This window comes from Hypanus sabinus, chromosome 26 (genome assembly GCF_030144855.1).
Source record: "Hypanus sabinus isolate sHypSab1 chromosome 26, sHypSab1.hap1, whole genome shotgun sequence".
NCBI lineage: Eukaryota > Metazoa > Chordata > Chondrichthyes > Myliobatiformes > Dasyatidae > Hypanus > Hypanus sabinus.
The window spans coordinates 46,606,704-46,622,370 of record NC_082731.1 but is presented as its reverse complement, the minus strand read 5'-3'; the positions used below and the strand labels follow the sequence as shown (position 1 = coordinate 46,622,370).

Here is a 15,667-nt window from a genome sequence, read left to right as displayed (position 1 = left end):
CATTATGCTGCTTGGACTTAGGGCAGAAATGAAGGTCCTTCATTTCTGGTGCTGTTCAGGGCTTCCTTCATCATGTCAGTTGCTCGGTTTTCACTACCATCAGTCATGCAAGTCTTGAGTGGGGACTCGGGTACACCGTCGCACTCAGATGTAGAAGGATTCTCCATTGATGTGTCTATAACTGTTTTGTTTGACCAGACAGAGTTGTTAGCCTTGAGCTAAACCTGGCAGACCAGTGGACCACTCTTGGCCTTGCCGCTTCCCTTTGACCTGTTTGACGTGGGTGACCCTACCAAGAGGCAAAGTATAAAGTCCTGACTCCAGCCAGCATAGCTCCCCGGGTCATCGAGGCGTGCAAGCCTCCAAGCCTCGACAAGGTTGTGGTCCTCTCAGTGATTGCTGACGCTGTAAAGCCATTGTGCAAATAGCTAAGTTACCATGCTGTCCTTTTATTTACTAAAACTTCTTTTAAATGCCCTCAGGCACCTTGCCTCATCAGGACAAAACAAAAAACTTTATAGCTTTTCATTCCAGTTTCATGACATCTCGCAGTGTGTCTCAATCAATGAGGTTTTCACTGCTGCAGTGCAGGAGCCGAGGCACGGTGGACAATCTGTACTCAGTGCACATCCAACGCAGCAAAGTGATCATGACCAGGGATGAATATTGGCCAGAACACCAATACCATTCCTGCTGTTTTCAAAATAATGCCAAGGAATATCTTAGATCCATCTGTGAGAGAACTTTAGGCCTGGGATTACTGCCTCATTACAAGAGGGCACTCTCACTCTGCTGCCCCCCCCCACCCGGTGCATTGCGTACAAAACTAGTTAGGGAGTAAAACACCTTCTCACGAATCACCTGAGCCAAGAGCTCTCCTCAGGGTTTTTCATGAGAAAACTTTGGAAAAAGAGATTGCTCTTTCAAGGGCAAATAAAGAGTGGATGGAGATGAATGTCTTTCTACCGTGTGTGCTTCAAGTCAGAATTCAAATTAACCTGTGCAGGAAATGATGTAAAAAGGCAGTTTATGAACAAGAAGTGACGTTAGTACAAATTAAGCAGCGCCTCTGGAGGCGGAACGCTCACCACTTTGTACAAGAACATAAGCCTTAACTTAAAGCTAATTTACGGTTCACTCTCCACTCATATTCCTCATTCTTCAGCCCTTTATCTTTATCACCTTCACCTATCACCTCACTTCATGCCCCCTACCCCCACCCCCCAATCCATCCTGACTTCACCTATCAGCTTCTCACTTAATCCACCACCCCCACCTCAGCCCACCTTCACCTGACTTCAATTCACCTGAAGGCTAAAGTCTGTCCTGGGCCCTATAGGCTCATCAGGATCGGACGCCGCCGGTCTATCGCGAGGTTAGCATTTTCAGCTGGGTGGACTGGAGCAATGTGTGGTTAAGTGCTCAAGGCTCAAGGCACAACAAGCAGCCTCGGCTAGGGCTCGAACTCACGACCTTCAGATCACTAGTCCAACACCTTAACCACTTGGCCACGTGCCAAGTGCTGAAGGGTCTCGGCCCAAAACAATGACTGTACTCTTGTTGCCTGGCCTGCTGAGTTCCTCCAGCATTTTGTGTGTGCTATCTGCAGAATCTCTTGTGTTTATTCATGTCCATAGATGCTGCCCAGCCTGCTGAGTTCCTTCAGCATTTTGTGGGTGTTGCTCTGGAGATCCAGCTTCTGCAGAATCTCTTGTGTTTATCAGCTGCATTTGTTCTTAGTTAATCACCTTAAACCTGTACCTCTTCAGGTATAGGAAGCCACTTCTATTTATAAATTCCACCTAAAGCTCTATTTGATATTTTAATAAATTAACTTTTAAATCGCTGTGCTGAGTAAAAGAAAAATCAACCTAGGCTAGTTTCTCCAGTCTACCCACATCATTGTAAATCCTTCACTCCAGGAATGGAAGGTGTTAACTTCACAGCCTGGCCTAGAAAACAGATTCTCAAAGGATCGGTGTAATTGGTATCTTGCAGAATCTATTTTATCGAAACTGATGAAACAGAATTGGCCCAAATTCTAATGCATTAACTGGATATGTGTGTTTTTTGATACTAACGCTAAGAATAATGTATCTTGCACCAATTTTATTAAATTAGAGGTTTAATAACAATGACATAAAACAATTTTCTTTTGCAATCCTCCTCCAAGCTTATGACCACACTTTGAATTGTTTTATAAATATGGGAAAAATCAAGATATGTGGTTGGGCAAGATTTAAGTTCAATCAGATTATCTTCAGATCGCAAATCTTTCCCTGGACTTATTTTTGGACAAGTGACATGTGTAATATGACTGCAGTGCATGTAAACAGTTTTCTGCTTTTCTGTGTGTGGAATGGCATAAATGGGAAATTCTCCTGAAATGATGCTCAATATATTTTATAAGTATATACACACAAAGGCAGTAGGGTAGCGTAGCAGTTATCGCAACTATTGCTGCTTGGGGCACTCTGGTGCTAGGAGTTCAGTTACAGCACTGTCTTTAGGAAGTTTGTATGTTCTCCTGCTGAACTATGAGAGTTTCCTCTGGGTGCTCAATCCAAAGACGTACTGGGTGGTGGTTAATTGGTCATTGTAAATTGTCCCATGATTAGGATAGGGTTAAATTGGTGGATTGCTAGCGGTGTGCCTCATTGCAGCTGAAGGGCCTGTTCCATGCTGTTTCTGTAAATAAACTCTATCGAGCACTTCAGCGCATGATGCTGTGCTGAGCTTTTTACCTACTCTGAGATCAATCTAACTTTCCCCTTTTACATAGCTTTCCAATTTTCCTATCATCCAAGTGCCCAACTAAAAGTTTATCAAATTCCCCTATGTATCTGCCTCTATCATTCCATGCATTCACCGCTCCGTGTTAAAATTCTACCTCTAACAACCTCCTGTACTTTTATTCCCAATCGTGCCCTGGGAAAATGTCTCTATCTCTATTCCTCTTATCATCTTGTACACCTCCATCAAGTGTCTTCTCATCTTCCTTTGCTCCAAGGAGGTAAGCCCTAACTTGCTCAACCTATCCTCATAAGACATCCTGGTAAAGCTCCTCTGCAATCTCCCTAAAGCTTCTAAATGAATTTGATTGCAAAATGATGAGGACATTGGTGAAAATCTTTTTATAAGATCAGGTAAGCGCAAGATTAGCTACGTAGAGTCATTGGTTGGGAAAAGAGTGGTCCGAGTTTACAACAGGGCAGTCTAGAAAACTGATTATGTTCTTCCTGTTAGAAAGTTCTGGGGTCTTCTGGGCCCATCTGGTAGAGAAAGCTCACTGTAGCTCACCACTCGGCTAAAAGTGTGACACAGTCATTCACTTGTGGCACAATGTGTGCACTGACAGAACAACTCTGCAAGCTTTGGGGCAGAGGAGTCCCTGTTACCCCCTCAGTGGAAGGTGAAAGATATGATTTGGAAAGTTACTTCGGTGAAGATTTACGGTCACTGTGAACTATCTGCTCCCAGATGGATGAGTAAATAACATAGTTTTAACTACTATAGGATACAACAAAGAGCTGAGTTAAAAACTAACTCCATAGGTTGACGTTTATTTATTATTGCAGATGTTGGCAAGAACGTGCACCAATAACATTGTCTCACCAAAGCTCCAATGCTACTGAAACTGTTTGACAAGGATGAGGCAAAAAAGGAGCCAAGCAGCTTTCAGTGTCATAATCTTCCAAACCATGGTCTTCTGCTCAAGCAGCACCAATTGCCAGCTGAATCATCATCGATGCTCCATATGCTAACAATCTAAGACGCATTTATTTATTTTACTTCCGGTCCTTCCAGCCATGCCACCCTAGCAACTGTGAACACAAGTTGTAATGAGACCTTTAAAGTGAGTCTGCAGATTGTGGAAGCATTTCAGAGTTGTGCTGGGTGAAGTTGTCCACACTGGTTCAGGGGCTCAATGGACGTAGAATAATAATAGTTCCTGAACATGGTGGAGCAGGACCTAAGACTCCTGTATCTACTAACCAAAGGCAGTAGTGAGAAGAGAACATAACTTGGATGGTGGAGGTCATTAATGATGGATGTGTTTGCTTTTTAACCCTAACCTAATCACAGGACAATTTACAATGATCAATGAATCTACCCAGTACGTCTTTGGACTGTGGGAGGTACACGTTCCACAGGAAGGACTCATTGCAGAGAATGCTGGAATTCCGAACTCTGACACCTTGATCAATATATCATTACTATGAAGCCTCCACTGACCATGCACGTTGCATTTTAGTTGTCTACATGTGCAAGCCTTGGCAGTACGATACGGAGAACAAGCTGTTGACCTTGTAGCAAGCTTCCCCTCTCCACGCAGCTGATAAGCCCAAAGGAACTGCAGAGACCGATATAGTACGGCATCAGTAGCATCACAGAAGTTTCTAGTTGGAGTTGAACTCAACGTAGGACTGCCTTAAGGACTCCAGTTCCAGATTTTTCAGTTGGGGCTCACTCTTGAAGCTTTCCACATGAATGGATATAGCCACAAGGCAGCGAAGGTTTGAGATCAGAGTCTTTCTTCCCCTAGATGAGCTACCAACTACAGTTGACAAGTCCCATCAACCCGGTAACTGGTTTTAGGGTGCCAGTAAGCCACCTTTGCCCCTTTTTCAGTAGTAGAAACGATTCTGCCAGGCTTAATATCTAAGCCACACATGAAGGCCAGGAGCTGGACTGGGTTGTCAGAGGCTATTTGAGACAGATGCCATCGGGAGCATTTAATGGGTAGTGAGAGCTTGTCCCCATTACCAACCCTGGCTTTAACAATGTTAAGGAACCATCAACCTCAACCTTGAAGAACTAGCATTACTATAATATGACAAATTTATCAGAATGTGCATTGTCATAGAAACATACAGCAATGAAACAGACCCTTTGGCCCATCTAGTCCACGTTGAACTATTTAAACTGCCTACTCCCATTGATCTCCCAAGACCATAGCACCATAACCCTCCATAGATCTCCCAGCCATGGATCTATCCAAACTTCTCTTAAACATTGAAATTGAGCTTGCACGCAGCACTCTCACAACCCTCTGAGTGAAGAAATTCCCCCTCATGTTCCCTTTAAACTTTTCATCTTTTACTCTTAACCCATGACCTATCCAGCCTCAGTGCAGAAAGCCTGCTTGCATATACCCTATTTAGACCCCTCATAATTTTGTATACCTCTATCAAATCTCCTCTCAATCTTCTACATTATTGTTAACATATGTTTAAATTTTGCAATGGTTTAAATATTGTATTTCTATACATAAAGCATTGTCAAGTTCATTCAATTTAAAGTAGGATATTGGCATCAATTAACCTAAAGTTATTTTCCACTGTTGTTCTACACAATACATTTATCTGTAACTTTAAACAGAAGAAAATAATTCATTGCCCTCTATACCTCATCTAAATGTGATCCTTTGTTTTTATTGTGGGCTTCAATGTCTTCTCTTGCTTCATAATCCATTCCCCCCCCCCTCTAATTTAACTAAATCTGTCTTTGCATCTGTTTGCAGTTGAACCACTTCCACACAGCGCTGACTGATTTTGGCACTCATGTTAACCTCCAGTGTTACAAATCTACGGTAAGATTTTCATTAACTTGCAAGTTCACATGATTTGCAGTTGCCGATTTCAAACTTTTCTGTACAGACTATGGAGATCTTACATCAGTTTTCTATGAGCATTGACGCTTTGGTTTTCTAGCGCATGATCCAAGGGGGTTATAGGCAAGTGCACAAGAAAGCAGTTCCCCGAGCAATTTCCCCAGGCTGAAGCAAGGCAAAATGACCAGAGGAGGACAAGGAAGGGTGGGGAAGGCAAACTTGGGAAGATTCAGATGCATTTATCTCGCACACGTACATAGAAACACACAGTGAAAAGCAACATTTGCATTAGCAACCAACACAACCTAAGGTTGTGCTGAGGGCAGCCTGCAAGTGTCAGTACACATTCCAGCTCCAACATAGCGTGTCCACAGTGTTCCACTAAACAACATAAACAGTATCAACAGTAATAACACAAGCCCATTTCCTATCCCTCCCACCCTCTCACCCACACACCACTCAGGCCTCCAACCACAGGGCAGGCAGCCTCCAGACCTCCAACTTTGGAGGTCAATCCCAGGAAGACGACCTTCGAGTTGAGATGATGAGGGTCAGAGCAATCAAGAAGAGAAATGGAGAGGAGGGCTTGTCCAAAAGGAGATAATATTTACTACAGGGGGAGAATATAATGGCTACAAGAGAATTAACAGAACGTGAATGGTGAGGGGGCTAACCCCCATCACTCAGGACATACCTTCTTCTCATTGGAGGTACAAGAGCCTGAAGGCACACACTCAACATTTCAGAAACAGCTTCTTTCCCTCTGCCATCAGATTTCTGAATGGATATTGGACCCTTGGACACGCTTGGACCTCATTACTTTCCCTCTCTTTTTGTTCTACTTTTCTCTTACATACAAACTTATTTTTATTTAGTGCAGTACAGAGGAGGTTCACCAGGTTGATTCCAGAGATGAAGGGGTTCACATTTGAGGAGAGATTGAGTGGCCTGGGACTATACTTGCTGGAAATCAGAGGAATGAGAGGGGATCTTATAGAAACATACAAAATTTTGTAAAGGATAAGATAGAAGTAGGAAAGTTGTTTCCATTGGTAGGTGAGACTAGAACTAGGGGACATTGCCTCAAGATTCAGGGGAGAAGATTTAGGACAAAGATGAGGAAAAACTGTTTTTCTCAGGGAGTGGTGAATCTTGGAATTCTCTGCCCAGGGAAGCAGTTGAGGCTTCTTAACTAAATATATTTAAGATACAGTTAGATAGATTTTTACATAGTAGGGGAATTAAGGGTTATGGGGAAAAGGCAGGTAGATGGAGCTGCATTTACGGACAGATCAGCCATGATCTTATTGAATGGTGAAGCAGGCTCGATGGGCTGGATGGCCTACTCCTGCTCCTATTTCTTATGTTCTTATTATGTACTGCAATGTACTGTATCACAAAACAACAAACTTAACAACATTTGCAACTGATATTAATCTTGATTTAGAGTACAATAAGACATGAATACCAACGGAACTATTACGTACTTCTGGCCTCCTGGAGCAGGTCCTTACACTTGGATCAAACCTTGGCTTTGTAAAGCATTGAACCTGCATTTCCGCTTAGTATGCTTTTGGAGTGCCTATCAATTTTGATGCCCATATGCCCACAGTACAAGATGATTCTTCCCCTGCAACACACACACACACACACACACACACACACACACACACACACACACACACACACACACACACACACACAAAGGAGGAACTCAGCAGGTCAGGCAACGTCTACGGAAATGAATAAATAGTCGACGTTTTGGTCTGAGACCTTTTTTCAGAACTGAAAAGGAAGGGGGAAGACACCAGAATAAAAAGGTGGGAGGGGAAGGAGGTTAGCTAGAAGGTGATGGGTGAAGCCAGGTGGGTGGGAAAGGTAACGGGCTGGAGAGGAAGGAATCTGATAGGAGAGGAGAGTGGACCACAGGAGAAAGGGAAGAAGGAGGGGACCCAGGGAGAGGTGAAAGGTTGATGAGAAATGGGTAAATGTCAGACTGGGGAATAGAAGAAGAGGGGAGGGTGATGAATTTCATTACTAGAAGGAGAAATTGATATTCATGCCATCAGTTTGGAGGCAACTCAGGCAGAATATAAGGTGTTTCTCTTCCACCCTGACGGTGGCCTCATCGTGGCACAAAAGGAAGCCACAGACTGACGTGTTGGAATGGGAATGGGAATCAGAATTAAAATGCTGGGAAGTTCTGCTTCCTCTGACATTATTGTATTTCTCCTGGAAAAGCATCCAAATGACACTGTGCCCTTACTATAAATAAGTTAGAGGTCTTGAACCTTCCATGCAGAAAATCCTATAATTGAATTTGAATCCATTATTGATTAAGCAATAACCTGACTGTAGTGTCAACAATATTTTCCAGGTCTTCTGCATCTCTGCTTGTGGTCTTTTGAGATCTGCATTATCTTGTAAGAGCTGGAGCTGTTAAAGAAACATAAAGACTGCAAGTAGACAGCATTAACTCTATGAAGCACTATGTATTGTAACTGTAGTGTGGGCCATCTGCATCGGCATACCGAGGCTAAGCCTTAGATGATGGATTAGATGTGGAATCTGTGGGGTGGAAGGCAAGGATTAAGGGAACCCTCCTGTGATCTGGTTAAGAGGACTGGGCCTCAGTGCAGAAAATGGTGACGTCTCTGACAAGGCTGTGGAGAACAGATCTTTGGGTACATTGAAATTTGAAGTTGATAGGTTCTTGATTAGTAAGACAGTGAAGGTTATGGGGAGAAGGCAGGAGAATGGGTTTGAGAGAAATAGTAAATCTGCCATGATTGAATGAAGGAGCTATTGCCCCTCTGATGCCCTGGTTCACCCTCCTATCTCATCCAACTCCCTTCCTTCAAGTATCAATCCATACCACTCATTCGGCCCATCAAATCCATGCTGGCCACTGGGGACTCATCTGCTATTAATCCCATCTACCAGCACTTGGCCTCTATGCCTAGGGGATACAACTGAGTAGTCCTTTGGGCTGGCACACTGAGTAGTAATCGAAAGGCCACACTTAGAGAATTTTACATAGTTCTGACCACCTCACTGAAGGAAGGCTGTGGTAGCATGAGAGAGAGTGCAGAGAGATTCACCAGGCACATTGGTCTTCATAAATCAAAGAACTGAGTACAGGAAATGGAATGTTATGTTGAAGTTGTATAAGACTTTGGTGAGGCCTGTGGAGTACTGTGTGCAGTTTTGGTCACCTACCTATAGGAGAGATGTAAATAAAACTGAAAGAGTACAGAGAAAATTTACAAGGATGTTGCCAGGTCTAGAGGACCTGAGTTATTAGGAAAGATCAAATAGATTAGGACTTTATTTGTTGGAATGCAGAAGACTGAAGGAAGATTTGATGGAGGTATACAAAATGATGAGGAGTATAGATAGGGTAAATGCAAGCAGGCTTTTTCACTGAAGTTGGGTGAAACTAGAACTAGAGAGAGAGCTTGGGTAAGGCTGAAAGGGGAACGTGAAGCACAAGTGGTCCATGTGAGCTCGATTTCAATGTTTAAGTGAAATTTAGATAGGTACATGGATGAGGGCTATGGTTGAGGTGCAGATCAATGGGACTAAGCTGCAGTTTAAATGGTTTGGGCACAGACTGAATGGTTTGAAGTGCCTGTTTCTCTGCTGTACTTTTCTATGACTATGTGACTCTAGAAGGTACAATTCTAAAGTGAGAAGGAGAAGCTTGAAGGAGATCTGAGGGACACAGGGTGGTGATTATATGGAATGAATTGCCAGAGGAAGTAGTAGAAGCTGAAAGACCTAATCTGAACAAATGGAATTTCTGTAGATAGGCGTTATGAACAGTTTGGATGAGTTGGGCCTATTTCTGAGTTATACAACATTAGGACTCCATCATCTGCAAGTATCAGCCTTGACAATGGTATTCATGTACATCTAATGAATCCAAGGAGCTACAAGGACTCAATTTTTCTTTGGAAGAAAGATTAATTTAAGTGTCAAATTTTAGCTAGCCTACCTTATTTCATTTGTTGACAGACCTACCCTGCACATAAAGACAAGAGATTCTGCAGGTGTGAAAATCCAGAGTAGCACACACAAAATGTTGGAGGAACTCAGCAGGCCAGGCAGCATCTATGAAAATGAATAAACAGTTGATGTTTCAGGCTGAGCCCCTTCTACAAAGCTGGGAATGAAGTGGGGAAGGAAGATGCTAGAATAAAAAAAGTAGGGGAGGGGAAGGAGAACTAACTAGAAGGTGATAGGTGATGGGTGAAGCCAGGTGGGTGATAAAGTCAAAGGGCTGGAGAAGAAGGAATCTGATAGAAAAGGAGACTGGACAATAGGAAAAAAGAAAGAAGGAGGCTCACTGAGGGGGTGATAGGCAGGGGAGGAGAAGATATAAGAGGCTAGAGTGGGGAATATAAGACGAGGGAAGGGAGGGGCAAAGATACTGGAAGGAGAAATCAATATTCATGCCATCCAGTTGAAGTCTGCCTGGATGGAATAAGAGGTGTTGCTCCTCCACCCAGAGAGTGACATATGGCAGAAAAGGAGGCCCTGGACTGACATGTCGGAATGGGAATGGGGATAGGAATTAAAATGGTTAGCTACCATGGCAGATGGAGCAAAGGTGCTAGTCAAAGTGATCCCCCAATTTACATTGGGTCTTACCAATGTAGAGGAAGCTGCACCGTGAGCACCAGATACAACAGATGACCCCAGCAGACCAGTACCTTCTGTACTCATTTTAAATGGTCAATCACGTGTAACCTTGAAGTCTGAGGTATGCGAAAACAATTTACGACAATGTTAACACTGCAGCTTTCTCTAATGCTCTTTCCTCTCTATGTTTGTTTAGGGACGGCAGATACTCATGCAAATCAAAATTCCCCTAAGTAAGGACTTTTCCATCGGCTGCCAGCCTATTGAAGACAATTTTAATAAATCATATTATCATCCCTGCACAAGCAAGTCTGAAATATATTACTATCCCCTCACGAGTCATCCACATGATCCTTGTCATTAAAGGAATCCTCTCTTTACATCCTGGCTGTTTTCAGGAAAGGTACTTTTGATTGAAATGTATTAGATGCCTTATCTTTTGATGTTCACTTGTAGGCTAAACATTTGTTGGTTTTGCTTCTGGGTGAAGGGTAGGGCAAGGGTATCATTACTTTGATGGACGACTGTGCCTGGCTTTTTATTGTTTGCCTTGTATTCAAAAATAAAATTAAGTTTAACCTCTTGGATATTTTGGTCTTAACAGTATTCTATTTCAATTGTAATAGGTTCATATTAAATATCCACACTTAAATTGTGTGGAACAAGGTCTTTGCACAATCTCCATCATTTGGGAGAGGGGGAAAGAATTAAACCTTTGTTTGCCTGTTAACCGCAACACACACACACACACACACACACACACACACACACACACACACACACACACACACACACACACACACACACACACACACACACACACACACACACACACACACACGCCTCCCCCCCTCCCCCTTAGGGACTCAGCAGGTCAGGCAGCTTCTATAGAAGAGTACACAGTGGACGTTTCAGGCTGAGACCCTTCATCAAGACTGGGTCTTGACCCAAGATGTTCCCTGTTTACTCTTTTCCATTGATGCTGCCTGACTGCTGAGTTCCTCCAGCATTTTGTGTGTGTTGCCCTGGATTTCCAGCATCTGCAGACTTTCTCATGTTTATGGTTTATCTATTGAAATAAATTGGCACATCTGTCAATTCTCTTGCCAACAGCCCGTGTTGTCTGCCCCACAACTGAATTAAGAGATTTCATTGAGCTGAAATTATTCAATATTCTTTAAAAAAAAGGCCTTTTATATAAAATAAGATTGTCCATTCTTTCTCATACTGTTGTATTTGTTTCTTAACTTCCACATTCTCTGTATTTATGGGATTAGAATTGTGGATGACTGATATTTTCTCTCAACATGTATTTCCCATAATTCCTTACAATGTAGAAGGAAGCCAATCAGCTCACTGAGTCAGTGGTGGTTGTCACAGCAATCCCATCAGCCCTCATTCACCCACTTACTTCCTGCTCACTATTCTTCCCCATATGCTTATCAACAGCCCTAATTTTCCCATCAGCTATCCACATAAGGGATATTTTACAACAGCCAATTCATCTAGCAACTGGAGTATCTTTGGGATGTGGGAAGAAACCAGATCATGCACGGGGGTGGAGACAGCAGTCACAGGGAGGATGTGCAAACTCCATACATACAGCACTGGAGGTGAGAATTGATCTGGGATCCATGGAGATGCGAGGTTTCTGCACTACCTACAGAGTTGCTGTGCCATCTATTGCTTTTACAATGACTTTATAGAAACTAGCAATGCATGTAATTAAAGCATTTTATTGAGGCTAAATATCATAGCTTTATCTCCTACCTGTTGTTGGTAAACCTGTTGAAGATCAGATCTTCAATCTAATACTTAGCTATGATGTTTTCAGACTGGCTTGTAATTCTTTCTCAAAAGATTGATGTAACAATTCCTTCACTAAATATGCTTTGCATTTTACAAATGTTTAACGCCAATAACCAATAAATCTTTTATGAAAGTGAATCACGTTTATTTTTGTATTTATTTTGGATTTGAGTCTATGGGTTCAACCAAAGTACAGTGCTTTTAACACAAAGTGCAGAGTGCACTGAGTGCACTATCAGTGTAGTGCGAACACCAATATGGGCTGCAGTGCGGCAGGGGCATCTTATTACATTTAAACAAGTCTGTAAGTTAAATTACCTGATTAAAATGTTCAAATGAATAAATTGAATTCTGATAGCTGTGACAAAACAGAGGAAGTGTAGTAGGTGGAAGTGTAGTGTGTGGGAGACGAAAAAATAAACAGATTTATAGCAAAACTCCTCCAGTAAGTGTCTGCGGCTCAGGAAGTCTACACAAAGTAAACTGTCCTGTAATCGTCTTAATACTAAATAGGCAGGGATGTGAAAAAGTGCAGGGAGAGTGGTTCTAGATTAAAAGAAATTAAGAAAGGTAGAGTGAAAGGACATTCCCAAATCTCCACATGGGAATTCCGTGATTGACTGTAGTGAACACCAAGAGGAAGTTACTGACATGATGAAAACTGCCAGAGATGGAGGACCTCCATTGCTGCCCAAAATGACAGCAGCATTACAGGCAAAGGAGAGAGAGTGAAAGGTCAAGGTGAATAATGAAGGACAGCAAAATCAATGAGAGTACCCAGAATGTATAAAGAAGGAAAAGAGCATACAGTTGAAGAGTGTGCATAAAAAGGTAGGAGCAGTAGTAGACCATCTGGCCCGCCGAGCCTTCTCTGCCATTCAATAGCATCATGACTGACCTGGCTATGGACTCTGTTCCACCTAGCTGCCTTTTCTTCATAATTCCACTGCTGTGCAAAAACCTTTCCAACTGTGCCTTCAATATGTTTAAGAAGGTAGCTTCTATCGCTTCCACGGGCAGAGATTTCCACAAGATTCGACACCTCCAAATGACGTAGGGGCAGGGGTAAATTGATTAAAAAGTTAAACTCAAAGGCTCTTCAAGTGAATACACGTGGCATCCAAATACAAAGTAAACCAATTCAAGCCACAAATGGAAATAGATGGATCTGATCTATGCATCGTCATGGAGACGAGGCTGCATTCAAAGTGATCATGGTTGGGATTTAAGTATTCAAAGTTATTTAACTTTTAGAAGATTGAGGCAAAATGAAAGAGTAATACTAGTAGAAGTAGAATTAGGTTCCTTAAGGTTCTTATAGCTGGGGATAGTAATCGGGTTAAGCTCCCACTGCCAATGAACTCTCCCAATGGAGTGTGTCTCTAATGGCCTCTGATCACCAGTCCAGGTCCTGGAATTCACGTGGGGCTTAGCTACTAGGCCTGGCAGAACCGTTTCTACTGACAGAAGGCACAAAGGTGGGGAGCCTGCGACATGGACAAAAGCTTGCTTTCCATATTGTACTGCCAGGCTGTGTATCTCATAGACAGCTAGGACACAACACCTATGGTTGACCACAACTAATGAAGGGCCACAGTAGTAGTAGCCCTAATAATAAAGGATCCAATGAAGCCCATAGATAAAAAAGCACTTCAGTTTATAAGTTTCAAAAGTAGAGTTACTTTAGATAAAATTGAAATAACAATCTCAGAACGCATTGGTGGGACTCCACAGCAGCCTCCCAAAGAATCCAGTGTAGAGTATATATATCAAGAAATGAAAGTTACTATAACAAGTGTAGTACAATAGTCACAGTCGACTTTTTGTAGAGACTGATGGTAGCTGTCTGTTGTACCCAACAATGACATAAATTCTGTGCAGGAGAGCTTTTAAAGTGGAACTATGTTGCACTGGGGCAGTTCCTCTCTCTTGACCTCAGTTCAAGTCCAGTGGTACTAACAAGCATCACAAAATGGGGTCTTCCTTGGTTGCAGTGGATGGCCATAACATCTTCTGAGCCTTGTCATGCCCTTTGCTCTCTACAGAGCATTGCAAGACCACCTTCCTGGCTGTTAGATCTCATTCTAACTATCATCTGCCCAGTCCGCTGGAACTGACTTCAAATGCTGGGACAGGCAAGTTCCTAACTCATCGAGGTATTGAGACTTTCGGCTACCCTAATCTGGTTGAGCCCACCTGTGGTCACTGTCACATGCAAACAGCTACTTGGTGCTACCAGTGAGAGCTGACCGGTGAGTCATCTACCTCCCAGAATGGACTCAGCAGGACTCTCACCAGAGGTGCTATCCCTCCCTGGACACCCCACACCCCCCTGTAGAGACTGAACAAACCAGATTAGCACTAACTGTGTGGGTGGTGTGGATGTTCATAGAGTGAATACAAAATAGTTACCTAGAAGAAAATGCTGAGTGATTACTTTGGGTAGTAGATTAATAGTGGAAACGAGAATGGATGTAAATAATTTTAAAAGTTAAGGGGCCTTTTGAAAGGGTAGTCATAATATATTAGAATATTTTATATTAAGGTAGAAATACATTCAGTTCAATCTGAAACCATGTTTGGTGATCTAAATAAAACTAAGAAGGTATGTGGCAAGAGTTGTCTATAGCAAATTCGGAAACGTCTGTACGTAGTAGACAAGAAATTGCCAATTTTTTATTAACTGATATATAGCTTACCACAGAAAAAACACTCAGTGGCCACTTTATTAGGTACACTGGTACACCTGCTCAGTAATGCAAATATCAGCCAATCACATGGGAGGAGCTGAATGCATAAAAGCATGCACACATGGTCAAGAGGTTCAGGAGTTGTTGAGGCCAATCATCAGAATGGGGTAGACATGTGATCTAAGGTTTCCGGTGACATCATTGTCAAGAATGGCAGCTTAAGTCACTCGCTCCTCTGGTAAAACGCGTACTAAGCCCCATTAACCTGTCAAATATAATATTTTTTGAAAAATATTTGAACTGAAAAGAGGGGCAAGAATGGGGAAAAAGAACAGAAATAAAAAAAGCGACACTGCGGAGCCTGCGTCTGAGAGGAGTGCAGCGAGCGGCTCTCCAACCCAACCGCGTGTGAGCGAGGCGGCCGCTGGGCCTCGTTCAGACAAAGCGGAGAATATGATCGAAACCTGAAAGAAATAATGGAGGTCCAGAAAGATATAAAGCAGCAGTTCCATGATATTAAGGCAGAGCTCGCCAGCGTTAATCAAAAAATAGTGGTGGCAGAGACTCACATTGAGAAGGTGGAAGATTGCATTCAAAACGTGGAACGGATACTGAGTTAGACAATAAAAATAATACATCACCAAGAAGGTAAACTGCTTGACCTGGAGGGAAGATCACGGCGGAGAAATATCAGAATCTACAACGTTCCCGAAGGAGCGGAGGGCTCGTCCATGACAGAGTTTGTCAGAAAGTTACTGCGGGACGCGCTAGAGCTTCCCGCGGCTATGGAGCTGGAAATTGAGAGAACGCACCTCACGTTAGTCCCGAAACCTACCCAGAATAGAATGCAATGCTCAATAATAATTAAATTCCTTCGGTACAGCACCGAGGCGGAGATTTTACGAAAGGC

General features: G+C 42.8%; 1 protein-coding gene across 1 annotated transcript in view; it reads left to right on the top strand.

Annotated features, from left to right (window-relative positions):
- The window catches only part of rnaset2l (ribonuclease T2, like), a 66,860-nt gene extending 54,683 nt beyond the window's left edge, over positions 1–12,177 (top strand). Inside the window, exons 9-10 of the mRNA XM_059951350.1 lie at positions 5,525–5,593; positions 10,455–12,177. Of these exons, the coding sequence (XP_059807333.1) occupies positions 5,525–5,593; positions 10,455–10,622 (237 nt within the window). The 3' untranslated portion in view covers positions 10,623–12,177. The remainder of the gene's footprint in view (positions 1–5,524; positions 5,594–10,454) is intronic.
- Positions 12,178–15,667: the final 3,490 nt, after the last annotated feature.